The sequence below is a fragment of the Microtus oregoni genome, unplaced genomic scaffold, assembly GCF_018167655.1.
Source record: "Microtus oregoni isolate MIOR12 unplaced genomic scaffold, Mior012 000001F_ref0000356, whole genome shotgun sequence".
NCBI lineage: Eukaryota > Metazoa > Chordata > Mammalia > Rodentia > Cricetidae > Microtus > Microtus oregoni.
Window position 1 is genome coordinate 67,201,884 of NW_024543060.1, and position 15,199 is coordinate 67,217,082.

Consider the following 15,199-nt stretch of genomic DNA (forward strand, 5'->3'; position numbering starts at 1 on the left):
TCAATGTGTAAATATTTTACATTACTAACATTGAAGTATAGGCATTGGGGTGGGAGCATCTAGTTAAATAACAGAATCTGAAGTAACTGACTATTCGTAGAATAACCAGAGATCATTTAGTACCTAAAAGAAATGTTAGGGGTTAATGGTTTTGTTTTTTTTTTCTTTTCCATCAACTTGTTTTCACTTTTAAGTTTTTTTCCTTGTGTGTAATGTCTGAGGACTGACATAATGGTGGGGGTAGGTGTGAGCGGAAATTTTTATATTATACAGTCTCTAGTGCTCAGTCGCCTCCTTTAAATACTCGAGCAAAGGTGGGCTAGATGGAAGACAGCTACTTTTGGTTCTCTTTGCATTTTGTATGTTAAGTTGAATATTTTTGTTAATGTTATATGTATTTACATGTTAGTAATTTTGATGGCTTTTGGATAATTCCACTCTAGAGGGAGAACTGGTGGGCGGTCCTTCCTGTGACACGACCCTTGAGTGACAGTTGTATTTGATTGCCTCCAGTACTGTGAGGAAAGGACACGACTCTATGGTGAGGACTGATGGACATACATTATCTGAGAAAAGAAACTACCAGGTAAGACTTTTTTCCTTTTTCCTTCCTCTTTCTGTATTTGTCATATGACTATATTGAACTGTGTTCATATAATATTTAACTGGAACTAGCTGATTACAGTGGATACACCTCCTGCAAAATTTGTTGTAAGTTTGAAAATTATATAATAAAATTGACGGTTGAAATAACTGAACATTTTCCAAAGTAAAGCATGTTTATAATGTATATTTAGTACCAGAACAAGTTTTCGGACGTAAATGCCAAAATTTAGTACTATTTGATATATAATATATGATTTTATGGCTGAATTCAAAGACAGTAGTTGATAAAGTATTATTTTTATCCATGATTCTGAAAGAATGAAATGTAAGCCTGGGGTTATATTTTGTATACTATGTGTTAGTGAAACGTAGACAGCATTGGAAAAGTTATAGAAGAAATACAAATGAAATCTAGGAATGTATCATGACCCAGATCCTGTCTTATTTGTCACTAACTTGCTGTTCTTACAACATCAGATTCTTGTTTCCTTACTGATTTAACACTTCCATCCTTCCTATAATTATGTCGGGATGCTCAAAAGAGAATGGACTTGTAATATTGCTGTTCTTCCTGTGCTTTCAAAGAAGGCGAATTTTAAAGATAGTGTTATTGAACTGATTTGTTTTTTAAAGAATAGTGTTTTAAGTTTTAAATGGAAACTTGTTTTATTTCATCCGATAGTTAAATACTGAGTAAAGTTCATGTAGAGTGAGCTGTTGGGTGTCCTGTACAGATAGTATCCATCCCTCTGTTCCGTCTCACTCCAGGAGTCAGTGTGATAAACGGGCTTTGGACAGCCACTCACTCTCGCACTAATCATATGTTTCTGAGAAACTAATTCTTTGTTTCCCTGCTTTGAGGCAGGTGAACACTGGAGAAGATTGAAAGTGAGTTTTTATTGTATATGTCAGCCAAGAGCCTTTGATTAAAAGCCTTGGCTTCTGATTTGGAGCACTATCTCCAGTAAAAGAACGCTTCTGTATCTAACCTAGAGCTTTCACCTAACTTGAGATCAAGACTGTGGCCCGATTGTTATTATGTTAATAAGCAGAGTGAGCTGAGACTACTCTGAGTCAGGTCTTCCATAGTCTCCTTTTCTGATTTGTCCTAGACCCGACTGGCCTTTGCTAATTATTTGTACTTGTATGTAGCTAGTTCGTACTGCCTTGAAATCACCTTCAACAGTGTGGAAGATTTAGATGGGTCACACTTGTTGGGCTTTTCATCTTTGTTAGGTTTGTTAAGTTATGTGAAGAACGGTGTGATCCTTTGCTATGCAGCATTGAGGCGCTTACTTCCTTTCTGCGAAGTGTTAATACAGAAATTTTGTTTGATTTTACACCTTATAGCTAATTTGTGTCATGGAACCATATTCATATAAAATTCCAGAATTTATACTTATAAAAGGAATAAAGCAGTTATATTTTGCACATGAAAAGCATTCCTTATTTCTTCCTATACTATTCTAAAAGTACTTTATTCCACATAATTTGCAAATAATACAAGTTTTTAAGCTTGCCTAAAAAATGTATTCTTGGGCTTTTGCCAGCTGGATATATTTTCCTGTTTGCCTTTTATTGCTATACAGTGTTGTCCAGTGTACATTGAAACAACTTTAGAAATAGCTGTTTAAGTCTGATTTGTAAAATTCTTTTGTTTTGAAGCCTCCCTGGAAAGAACCTATGCATGGGAGCATGGTTTTGTATCTAGCATCAGGATGGATTTATTAAGATCGTATTGGGCAATCACAAAACATTGAGTCACCAAAGTAAACATTGTTTTTAGTTGCTCTTAGGAGTTTGTATAGTCTACAGTGAAATCACATTGGAATTTATACATCTTTACTTTATAGAAATTTTGTTGTTTTCATTGTTAAAGTAGACTTTTTGTGTTTGTATAACTTCTCATTTGTTTGAGAGCTTTTGGTTTTGGAATTTGATTCTTTAAGCATCCTGATAATAGCCCAGTATTTGAGATTAACAAGATTATTTCTCTAATTCTCATTTCCATATAGTCCTTATAATGACTTTCAGATACATGTGAGTTAAAGTACTGATTTTTGTGGTAGTATCTACTTTGTATGTTTGGTCAATAAGCCCAGTTAGATATTTAAATATAGAAGATGAAGTTTGTTGCATAAATAAATTAGTTAGGAAAGCAATTTATTTAAATGGTTCATAATTCATTGATTTTTAGAAGGGTTATTGAGCTTTCATAAGAAAATGAACATAATGTCGGTTTTTAAAATCTTTTTTTTGTACTGTTTTACCTTCTGTAGTGTACACTAATCTCCCCATCGCTATGAGCATGCATAAGGAAACCATCTTAGTTACCGCTCTGGCTCATCAGTGGCTTTCTCTCCTAGGCAAGCTCTAAACATGGCATCTAGTTGACTTCCTCATTCTGATCTTCCACATGATTTTTATTCCCTCAGTGCCACTTGTCTAATTACCTTTGCTGGGTTTGTCTGTTTAGTAATTAAAATCTGCTTTAACTCATCCTGTGCCCAGGCTTTAATTATTTGCATCTCTCATGGATTGGGAACCCTTATTCATGACTCAGTAATTTGATTTTCATTTTTCTAGAAGCTGTCCTGTAATGGGCTCATGTCCTATAATTTTTTTTTTTTTTACTATGCTATCAGATCTTATGTACTTGTAGATTAGCACAGAACAGCCATCTGGTTTCCTTAAGTTTCCTGTGTATGTTCACTGTTCAGTTCTGTAGAAAGTAGAAACAAATGGCTGCGTAAACTCATTTAAATTAAATGATATTAACGTTTGAGTTTACCAGCCATGCAAGCCACATTTTACATACTAAAAATAAACATCTGCTGGTGGCTACTGTAGTGAAGTTTGCATATTAGATGGTTTTTATTATTGTATAAAATTGCAAGACAGTGCTTCTGTATGTAATAAGCTTTTTGAAAACTGGAACCGTATGTGTTTATTTTGGTGCTGCCGGTACCTAAGCTTGGCACCTGTTCTAGAGATGTTCAGCATGTTGCTTGAGTAAAGTTACAGTGAAAAAACTAAAAGGAAGAAATGGGGAAATATGCTAGATATCAGCTAGTGGTAGTTCCAAGGTTTTTACTCTGAATAGAACCTTCTTTCATTTATCTTTTAGCAATAAAAATAATTTGTTCCACATAAAATTGTTGAAGGAACACACAGAAGTCCAGTGTGAAAGTTCACCTTCATAACTTTTTCCTTAGTGCTGTGCTGTGTGGTCTTCATTAGTGAGTAAAAGTGCAAATGTGAGGGTGGTGTTGTTGTTAACAGGTGTGTATTTCCAGTTTGCTCGTAATACTTACGGAGATATTGCCATATCTCATTTTTTTGCTTTTTATATTTCATAAGTAATCATTAATTTGAGTTTGATTTTTATTATGTATGTAGTTTTCATACGTTTTGACATTATGCCTTAAATTCCATTGTTTTGTATAGGAAAAATCAACTTTCAGCCTACCTAAACCCCAGACACTTTCCCAGTGTAATATAAAGTACAAATTAACCTAATTACTAAATCCATAAATGGTTAGATAGGTGTATTTCTACTTGGTAAGTTTTAGGTATTGCTATATACAGATTAAGATTTTGTGCTCCAACTAAGTATAACTAAGCCATGGAAAGAATTTCTAGACAGGATCTATCTGTGTAGCCTTATAGACCTAGCTGTCCTGGAACTTGCCCTTTAGACTAGCTGTCCTCAAACTCATAGAGGTCCTCCTGCCTCTGCCTCCCAAGTGCTGGGGATTAAAGGTGTGTGCCACCAAGCCTGGTGGAATTAACCCTTTTCATTTTTATAATTCAGCATTTAAAATTAATTGATGATGTCTTAGAGTCTTAATTGTGCCAGTTAGCTTGTACGGGGTACCTTCTAATGTGTTACTACTACTGTCTGTGCATCTTCAAATATATAAAATACGAAAGAAAAGAAATATAGAGAACACTTGGTAGAATAAAATATGTGGGAATTGTTTTTAAATGAGTACTTAATAGTTGAGAAACTTGTCAGTAGACCTAGTGGGTAGAGTAATGATGGAGGTAGGCTTTAGTCTTTGTTACTATTTGGTATACAGTAAAGATAAGCAGCAGTAAGCAGATGAAAAAAATTAATTAAAAAATAAAAAGACTAAATCTAGTGAACTGGGTCATAGTTTTCTTTTTGCTCTTGAAAATTTTGACAACAAAGGGCCCTAACTGTTGTCCCTAGACAGAGATGCAAAGCAAAAGAGTGAGCTAAAACTCAAAATGATGACTTTCTATATTTGGTTCTTTTGCATATTACAGCTGCTACCAGAAGTGGTGTAGAATAATAGTAATAGTAATAGCAATGTAATATTGCAGTGTGTGCCACAGTCACAGTTTCAGCAGCTGAAGTCACTTGGAGTTTATAACCTAAAATTTTAAAAGTAAAGCTTGGTATTTTATTTGACCTTCTGTCTCTTTTTTTCCATGTTTCTGTGGCCAACTAATAACCAGGTTAAATGAGCTCCCAAGTTCCTCAGTGATTGGCTCACTGTTAGATTATCTAGCCTTCCTTTGTGTTACATGCAAACATTTTTCTTCTGAAGTCGTAAAATGACATCAAGGTTTGTTTAATTATTCTTAATTATGTTTGTTTCTGTGTTCTGTTTCATGTGTGCACATATACAAAACCACGTGGTGGAGGTCAGAGGATGACTTGTTGGAGTTGGCTTTTGAACTCAGGCCTTGTAGCAAGTATCTCTACCGCCTGAGCCATCTCAACTGCCCCATGACATCTGTTTTCTGAAGGACTTGTTTCCTTGAAATAAAACTGATAGTTTATGCATACCCTTAGTGTCTTGGGATGTAGTGTGTGTTTGTTTTATAAACTTGCCCTAGGACCAAAAAATTCTGCTAAGTGAATCTGTTAGGCCTAATGTCTTACAGTGGTAATTTGAATGGTGTCAGATACTATTGTTTTCAAAGATGTAAAAGTATCTGGTGGCATACCTTGTATTTATTTTGGGACTATATCCTCCTTTTGAGAATTTAGGCCCTAGCCTTTACATGAAAAATACTGTTTTCTTCAGAGAAAGAAAAAAAAGTAGCTATTTGCCTCAACTGTGAATATGGAAAGTATTCATTATTAAATTTGAAATTACTCATACAAATATCGGCGTGAGCCGTATAAAATAATAGGAGCAAGCAGAGTTTTCTCTGCTAGCATCAGTGATTACAGCTTCATTTGTGTTTAGAGTTTTCTGAGTTCCATATTAAAACAGCTATACAGCCAAATCAAAACCCATTGACATGCTTATAATAAAATTGAGAAGATGATATCCTTGGGAGCCTCAGTTTATCTATATTTGTAGTTAAAAAGACAGAACAATTCAATGTTGATCAGTCACTGAATAGAAACACTCAGTACTCAGCAGATGTTTTGGTTAGTATTATTGACTAGTTGGAAATCAAAGTAGTTTTTGCCAAATTCTATGATGACTGTAAGAGATCCCGTTACCTCCTGTGAGAGGAATGTCCAAGTGTTCTCAACCTCTAAAGAATGCAGTCAAATGCCCGCTAGCCTGGTCTACAAGAGCTAGTTCCAGGACAGGCTTCAAAGCTACAGAGAAACCCTGACTCCAAAAAAAAAAAAAAAAGAAAGGAGTCAGAATGGTGCAGTGTGTAAGGCAGACATTGGAAAGAGGGTCCAGGCGGAAATGGGAGGGAGAACAGAGCCAGGGGTACCCCCAGAAAACAAGCCATGGATTTCCAGACATTGGATGAAAATAATAAAAGAGGGGACTGTATGAAGCTAGGGAAGTTATTAAATAAACGATTATACTAGATTTCTTGAATTGTCAACTCCCAAGTGGTCTTTGAGAATTATGTTTGAGAGTATACCAATTTTGAGTTTCATCCATATGATCAGTATTTGGTCATTCGATAATGTCACAATCCATTGAGATTATATTTGAGACATGTTTCCCTATTGAGATTAAAGATTTTAAATTCTGCCTTTCCTCTTTAAGTTTAAATCTATCTGAAATGGATCATAATAAGGTATGAGTTAGAAGTCCAATATTCCTTTACCATCAGTCCTGCCCTAGCTAACCAGTGCTGGCTTTCTGTCCCCGTTATCTGTTACATGGCTGTACAATGCTGTTCTGTTTTCAAACTGTCATAGCTTTATGTTTGATATTTATCTGTTAACCTTGGTCTTACTGAGTCTTTTGACACATTTTTGATATTTTAAAGACTTGAAACTAAGAAAATCCCCAGAGTTTGAGTGGAATTATTGACTTTGTTTTTGGTTGGAGAGGATGATGATCCTTTTATAGTTTTCTATCCATCTGTAAATTCATGTGTTAGGATATTTTTAGGTCAAATTCCTAACCTTTTAAACAGACCTTTAAATTCACTCATATTTACTCCTAACCACTTTGATCTGTGGTTATAAATGGTACATTAAAGGAGTATATTATATAGGTCTTAGTATTAAAATAGCTAATTTTTTTCAAGTTGAGTTTTATACCCATCACTGCAGAACTTTGACTCTTACACTCATTAGTAGTTTTTGTATTTTCCTACCAAGAATCATTTAAAAGCTAGTTTTATTTTGTGCCTGGTTTGTCTAAATTGATGAGTATTTCTGATAAGTTTCTGTAAAGAAATTGTTGAGGAGTTGTAATCTTTCTCTTGTTACTCACCGTACAGGGAAAGCTTTAGGTTGTCACCATTAAATAGGATGCTGGCGTGGTGATTATTTTATGTATAACATGTGGGTGAGGTAAAGAAGTGGTTGCAGGGATATTGCGTTCTGTTTCCTGCTCCCCTCACTCCTTTCTCCTGTGCTGTCTTTTATGCAAGTTATCACTCAGTAGTCCAGCTGGCCTCAAATTTGCATCAAGCTTTTCTTGTTACTTCCTGTTGATTTCTTCTGAAATCCCTTTTGCGACTGGAGAATGTAGTTAGTGTGATACGAATTATTTATTTATGTGCTAAAAAATGTTTTGGAGTGCTCTGTTTTCCTGTTTCCTTTCCATGTTCAGCACTATATTTAATTATGGAAATGCTTGTGCTTATTAATTTTCACTGTTTGTCTATGTATTCCCACCTGAGAATACTACTGGACTATGGTTAAAACAGTAAGTAGAGTCTGATTGGATAGATGGGCATTTCCTAGAGCGCTTTTGTGATTCAGTGGTCTGTTGTATTTCCATACATCCATGTTTGTTTTCTAGGTCTGACTAAAATTTCACTTCCTACATCTTAAATCTCTGTTACATATTTTATTAGTGATTGCTGGGGGCAGGGTAATCATGGTTTTCAATTGTTCAATATTACCCATACTTTGGCTTTTTTCTTTTTTTCTTCATTTTCTACTCTCTTTCTCTTTTTTCCTCCTTCCTCCCCCACTTCACCTCTTTGTTTGTTTTCTTCATGTTTTTGTTTGGGGTATCATTTCCTTCATACTAAAAGAAAACCAAAGGGTTTTCTTCTAAATGCCTATCTGGTGGTGATGAATTCTATTATGATTCCTGTCGGTTTTTTCCTTTTATTTTTAAAATCCACTTTTGCTCAGTAAGAAATTGAATATTGGTAGTTTTTAAAAAGAATTTAAAAAATAGTATGCTAGCCAGGCCTGGTGGCACAGACCTGTAATCCCAGTGCGTGGGACTGAAGAAGGCAGATGGAGAGTGTTAGGTGTACCTATCTATCCTGGCACAGCCAGTCTGCCCATCAAACAATTTAAAAATGGTATGCTACTATTTCCTGACTTATTTCTTCTGTGATTGTTATCTTTAGTTGTTTATGTGTATCTTTCTCTTTGTCTGTATTAAGGATTAAGACTTTTTGTCTTATCATGATAAATCTTTTTTGTTTGTTTTTTGTATTTTATCTTTTCAAGACAAGATTTCTCTGCCTAACAGCCCTGGCTGCCCTGGAACTCAGCTCTGTAGACCTTAGTAAGGCCTTGAACTTACCGATGATAATCTTAAATATATGCTTTTGATTATGGCATCATTTTCTCCATGACTCCAGTGCTTGGAAGTTGTTGTGTTCATTTATAGTTTTTATCAAATTGTCATTTGTTTTTTTGGAGGGGATTGTTGTTGTTGGTTTGGTTCTTCAAATATTTTCGGTGCTTTGTTCCATGGGACTCAATTACATATATGTAAATTGCCCTTAGACTCTCCCTTCATTTATTGATTTACTTCTCTAACTTTTTTTCTTTTTCCCCCTCTCATATTTTGTTAAATGGGTTTTTGACCCGCAGTGTCTCCATGTTCTGATTAGCATGCTGATTTCTTTTCTACCTCCTTTTGCACTTAGCATTTGATTATGCTGTCATTGTCTTTGTCCCCTAGTTCTGCCATCTATGTCATTTTAATCAATAGAACGTTTCTGTTAGTTATCGGAGTTTTCCCTATATGTTTTATCTACTCTTTTATTTTACTGCTCCTTTGCATAATTTTTTGTCCTTGGTAATTTTATTTTGTTGTCTTATATATTATTTAATATTTGTGTTAAAATTCTTGAGGTTTCCTGGGGGTGGAGTTAAATTATTTAGAAATCATTTGCTCCTTATGAGATTTTTCTCTTGTCTCTGCCTCTGTCTGCCCATTTTCCTTTTGAAAAAAATTTCATTAAAGAGAAACAGTAGCTTTTAGGTAGGGCTGATTTTCTTCAACTACTAAGCTAGTGTTTTCCTGAGTACTTTACTCATCTCTTGAATTAGAGTGTTTTTCTGCTATGGCTTCTGGGAACAATAATGATGTGTATTTCAGTAGAGTCTTTAGGATCAGTTTCTTGGTTCTTCTCGGATGGTTCACTCCCCATACCATTTATGGCACCTTCCCATTCTGCTGGTCAGTACTGCACTAAAGCCTTTGGGGTCCTTCTCCAGTTCTCCTTAGCTGTTTCCCTGTGCAGCTTCTTCCTGCCTAGCTTTCAGTTGGCTTCCTTTAGGCTCTATGCATGATGCTGACTGAGCTCTAATACTCAGATCTGGGGACTCTGCCCACCAGGCTCCCTGTTCCTCTGTTACATTGGCAAACTCGCATAGTCAGTTAGGAAGGGCAGTTACTGAGCCCCGTACCTGAGAGCTATTGTTAATATGTTTCCCTCTTTTTATTTATTTATTTATTTATTTATTTTTTGAGACAGGGCCTTCTGTATGGCTTGAGTAGGCCTTGAACTACCAGTCCATTTGCTTCTGTATTTTATCCATTTTTAAAGTGTGAGGAGAGATTCTTACTACTAGTCCATCTTGGTTGGAACAGTTTTAAGGTTTCCTTCTCTGAAATGATAAATGAGTTGAGAAGATAGATGACTCATTCTGAATAGTGAGACTAGATTTACATGAAGCTTAGATGCTTTCTGTTGTAAAAAACTCTGTATAATATGCAACACAAAGCTATCACAGCAGGACTTACAGAAGATCATTTAGAAAGAAATACACAGGCTGGGAGGTGTTGGCGCACTCCTTTAATCCCAGCACTCGGGAGGCAGAGGCAGGCGGATCTCTTTGAGTTCGAGGCCAGCCTGGTCTGCAAGAGCTAATTCCAGGACAGGAACCAAAAAGCTACAGAGAAACCCTGTCTCGAAAATCCCCCCCCCCAAAAAAAAAGAAAGAAAGAAAGAAAAAGAAATACACAGATCGGTAAATAAATTCCGAGTTGTCATCCATTCCTTTGAATTCACTCCTTCCTCATTCTTTTCCCAGTATATAATAGGACCCTAAACAGTTGTCATTCATTCTCCTACTTGAAGTTACAATTTTTAATGAAAACCTGATTCTTTCTCCAAAAAGTAAAGACCATATGTGGGACACTATGTGGCTTATTAAGTTTTAAAACCTTTCTGCCGGGATAAAAGTACTATGCTAATTCTCTAAAATTGCGACGGGTAGAAGAAGAACCTTCAATTCTTCTGCTATCATGTTGGGCTGATTATGTGCCGTCATTGACAAGTTCACATTTAATAGTGTGATCTTCTGACGATTGACCTTGTAAAAGTACTCAATTTAACAAATAAAGAAGGAATGAGAGAAAAGCAAATTGCTGTAGAATACCGGAGTAGTAAGTGCTGCAGCAGTGTCTGGATGTGTGCTCTCATTAAATGTTGTCATCATTATGATGTCATTTCTGTATACCCTAAATCTATGAAGATAAAAGCTAAAATCTATGCCTGACTTCCTGTCTGTCCCAAATAAGATTGCAGTTTGCTTTTTAATCATGCCTCAGGGTTTGTTTGCTTTCAGTACAAAGCAACCATCATATGCAAATAAAGCACTTATTTATCAATGTAATAACTTTCCTGGCTCATCCAACATGAAAACATCATTATTTTAAAGGGCAGAAGTAGGAAAAACTCAAGGGTGTACCAGCTTAACCAAGTTCAAGGCTAGAGCCATGTAGAATAAGTATAGCATCATATTCACTCATATTGGAAATACATGAAGTACATGTAATGAACTAGAGAAAGGCAGAGCACTTTTTTGGTGACACAGCATTGAAATGCATAATTTCAGTCTGGTTATGCAAAAATCTAAACCAAAATTGAGACATTCTCCAGTGTATATGATACGACATTGATGTCACAAAAGACAGAAGGACTGGGTAAAGTCTCCAATTGAAAAAAAAGAGAAATGTAAGTAGACAGAGAGATGATTGAACAGCTGAAATGGGTGAAGCTGGATATATCTGGAGGAATACCGTATCTGGAGGACCTAACAAGAACCAAGATCTTTAAACTGGTCACGTACCTGATGTATGTGAAGAACAGCAAGGGGCCAGTGTAGCAGGAACACAGTAAGAGAGGAGGACAGTGGTAGAAAGGAAATAGAGCTAGCACAGGATAGGCTATAATGGAATGCATTTATCTCTAAATCACTTAGCATTTAAATTATTAAACAAGTACATCTATGAATGTGAGTAGGGACTAGGAAGTGAGTATAGGTCAGGTGAAAGCACTTGTCTAGCATCGCAAGACCCTGATCTCAGTCCCTAGCACTGCCTTTTCCCAAGTGACCCTCCTACCTAAAGTGTGTGCCACCTCACTCCCTTTAAACTTTTAAAATTTTATCATTTGATTTGATTGATGTGAATCTCCCATGGACAGGCCCTTATTTGTTGTTGTATTTGTTTTTTTTTTCAACATAGAACACTTGAATTAATTTCTTCACAAGAAATACTTAAACCAAAAGTTCTCTCATTTTAAACAGTTTACTGGTCCATTGTAGGAGTTAGAACTGTATAATCCAGCTTCCCTTCTGTTGATTGACGTTAGCACGATGAGAGCGTAGTGTTAGAGTGTGTAAGGAGTGGAAAGGTAACATGTTTGAACATAGTCTGAAAGTGATTCTGGGGTTGGGTAATAATGAAGAGATAAACAGGAGTCATAATGTTGAAACTGGACATTCAGATCTTTATAGCATGATTTCCTTATTTTTCAAAGAGCAGAAGAATCCCACCGTTTATCATGTTCTGGTTGGACTCCTTTCTTATCGTTTGCTGGAGTTTGAACTTCAGAGCTATGGTGTCAACCCTGCTGTAATATCTCAGGGGAGCTCCTAGTGTGGGGCTGGTGCCATGGCTCACCCTCCAACCTTTCCTTCTTCACTTCAGCCTCCAGCTCTGAGCTTTCCAATCCCCAGAGTAGCAAATGTTGAAAGAAGTTGCACAGGTAAGTATATGGTGGGGAAAGCTGGGGTTTAACATGGTATTATCATCTATATTTTGAGGGTGGATGGGGCCATTTTGCTAGTGAGTCATTTTGTTAGTTTAGAAATGTTTTTTTTTTGTGTTTTCTTCATAACGCTATTTTGTAAATTATCAGGTAAAAGTCTAGTGTAAAGAAAACACAAGTTCAGAAAAAAAAAAAGCAAATCCAAAGACCACAATTTTTGCCCTGTGAGTCTGAAGAGGTGGCGGGTTTTAAGCTTTTACTAGCTTTAAGTGTGCTTTCTTCTTCCCTAAGATGGTAAGCAGGTAACAGAGAAATTCCAGCATGTTTCCTCTAAGTGTGACAGGAGGACTGGGACATTCTGTGCTTCTGGGCTTGCCATTAGCAAAAATAAGTAGGATGCAGTTAAAGCATGTTATCTCCACACGGTTCAGCCAGGGCTTCTAAACTCTTTTCTGTTTCCTGTAATTCACACAATGAGATGCATGACCCTTGAGCATACAGCAAGACATCTGAAATTAAACCCAGGAGAAACAAATTCTTGATACCACCTAGTATAGGTGACATTTTTCTGGTATCTGTGAGTCATAGATTACTGGAATACAAAGTATTTTGTTGACGTTACAGACTCCCAAATGTAAATTTTTTTAGTAGTTTGTCTCTCTTTCCTGAGTTCTAAAACTTTAGTTTTCTGAGTGCCATGTAGAAATACATATCCTTCAGCAACATGTCAGACCGTTTGTCCCCAGTCCTTCTGAGAAACACCTTCAACTACTTGCAGTGGGACATTTCTTTGTTGTTTAAGGGATTGTTTTGTATCCTGAATTTAGGAGTTTCTCTGCTACTAACTTGTCCTTCCATTTAACACTTTTAGCTTTTCTTTGATAATGCAATGCCAATGTAAACTCCATAGCTAGGAGAAAAAAATTTGGTGCCCATGAAACAGTGAAACATGCTAAAACCAGTCTAGGGTTTGGGTGGTGGTTGTGGTGCTTTCTGTTTGTCTAACAGTTTTTGTTATTTTCTGTTTTTTTGTTTGTTTGTTTTGAGACAAGGCCTCTCTTTGTAGGTTTGGTGTGCTATAAACTCTTGGGCCCAAGCTGTCCTGCCTCAGCCTGTCCTTCTTTGCTGGCGCTGTAGGAACAAGCCATAGTACCCAGCTCAGATACCTTTTAATTACCATTGTGAGCTAATTGATTTTCTGCTGGGTACCAGCATCAGCATGTTGTCAGGGAAACCCCATACTACTACATAAAATCCCCAAGAAAAGAATGCCATAATAGATTTATTCCACTTTCTATGAGTATTATGTATTTATCATACAACATTTGAATCATTAGCTTCATAACAAAAGTTAGAGTTTGGTTACAGTAAAATTTACTCTAGAAATTTCACATTTGGAATGTGGAAAATTGATATATATTAATTTTTGTGTTTTTTTTTTCTACTTGAAGTTTCCCTTGAGTAATTTTTCTCACCCCCCCCCCCAGTCCCACAGTTCTGGGAATTAGTCAGACCCAAGGTCTTGCTGATCATCAGTCCTACAACTGAACGCCAGCCTCAGCCCAGTGGTTGATCTATTTTGCCTTTTTTGTCAGATTCAGGCCTCCTTCCTTTGCTCCTGAAGTTGGGGATGCACCACTATGTGCAGCAGCAGTCAGTTACTCTGCAGTTAACACAGGGATGTTTGTTCAAACATTTTTACTCTTAAGATTAATCTAAGTTTCTTTAAAATAGGTATGATCAGTGTTGTAGAGACTGTTGTCTTCTACAGTGACCTTTCAGATACAGTAAGCTTTGTTGTAGTAGCCCGCACTTTCTCTGTTGTCAATCACAAAATAAGGACTGTCTTTTTTATTGATGATGATGTTGACTCTTACCCCCTTTACATTTTATGAAGAAAAACACACAGTAATGTATAAGTTGTATTTATGTTTGACTGTGGGTCACCATAGTGTGTAAAAGGGAAACCTTATTAGTTTAGGATCAGAGCCTATCTATGTACTTATCAGATACTTATACTTTATATGTACTTATCGGTGAGCAAATAACCTAACTTCTGGTCTTGAGTTTTCCCAGATACAAAATAAGGGATGCTAATTGTTTGTTAGCTTCATAGCATTATAATGATGGCACATTGTTTGTTTGAGATGGGACCTTGCTATGTAGCTGCAACTGCCCAGGAACTTACCATATAGACCAGTCTGGCCCCTCAAACCCAGAGATCTGTCTGACTTTTATGTCTGCCTCCAGAAAGCTTAGATTAAAGGTGTGCAGCACCTGGCTTTGCCTGATACAGGGTGATAAAAGTATCATTTTACAATTACAGTTATGATAAATTGCTTTCTCTCACTGATTAAGAATTGGCATTAAAATTTCAAAGAAGACAGTGAGAAAGCAGCTTGTACAAAGGCACTGAGGTGGAAAGGAATTGGAGCAACTGAAAGTGTTTCAGTAATTAAATGGTGGAAGGATTTTGTGAGGAGAGGTCAGGGAGATATATTACATGGAGCTTTTAAGCTTATCTATCTGGGCAGGTGGTTGAAGGAGCTTGATCAGCAGATCCATGAGCATAAACGATCTCTTAAATTGTGTGGATGGAGGAAAGTAGGTTTGAGGAGTGCGAGGAACAGGCTGGTGAATACTTCTCGGGATACTGTTGGACTGCCTGTGCTCGTAAGTGACTGGAGGTGATGTCGATACTTCAGTTAGTATTCAGAGCTTGATTGGCTTGGGCTAGTTGTTGAGATCACGTAGATTTCAGTAAAGTGTAAGAGTGGCTTACTTTACCCAACCTAGAGGTTTGTACTCTGTTCCTTTGTTGTGCTCTGCCCGTTAATTTAGCACTCAAGGGCCTGCTTTTCTCACCTACTATTTCTTCCATAGCCGGTTCTGTTAGCTGTATAGAAAGGGTTTTGTTTCATTTGGGTGGGTT

General features: G+C 36.6%; 1 protein-coding gene across 8 annotated transcripts in view; it reads left to right on the plus strand.

Moving 5' to 3' along the window:
- Positions 1-15,199, plus strand: part of Cnot2 (CCR4-NOT transcription complex subunit 2) — a 91,009-nt gene that overhangs the window by 31,900 nt on the left and 43,910 nt on the right. For 4 of the 8 annotated variants that reach the window (XM_041666397.1, XM_041666379.1, XM_041666426.1 and 1 more), the window contains exon 2: positions 444-586. In XM_041666397.1, coding sequence (XP_041522331.1) covers positions 539-586 — 48 coding nt within the window. In that variant the 5' untranslated portion in view covers positions 444-538. Of the gene's footprint in view, positions 1-443; positions 587-12,206; positions 12,265-15,199 lie in introns of all 8 variants that reach the window. The other 4 variants (XM_041666437.1, XM_041666369.1, XM_041666417.1 and 1 more) reach the window with 2 other exon arrangements.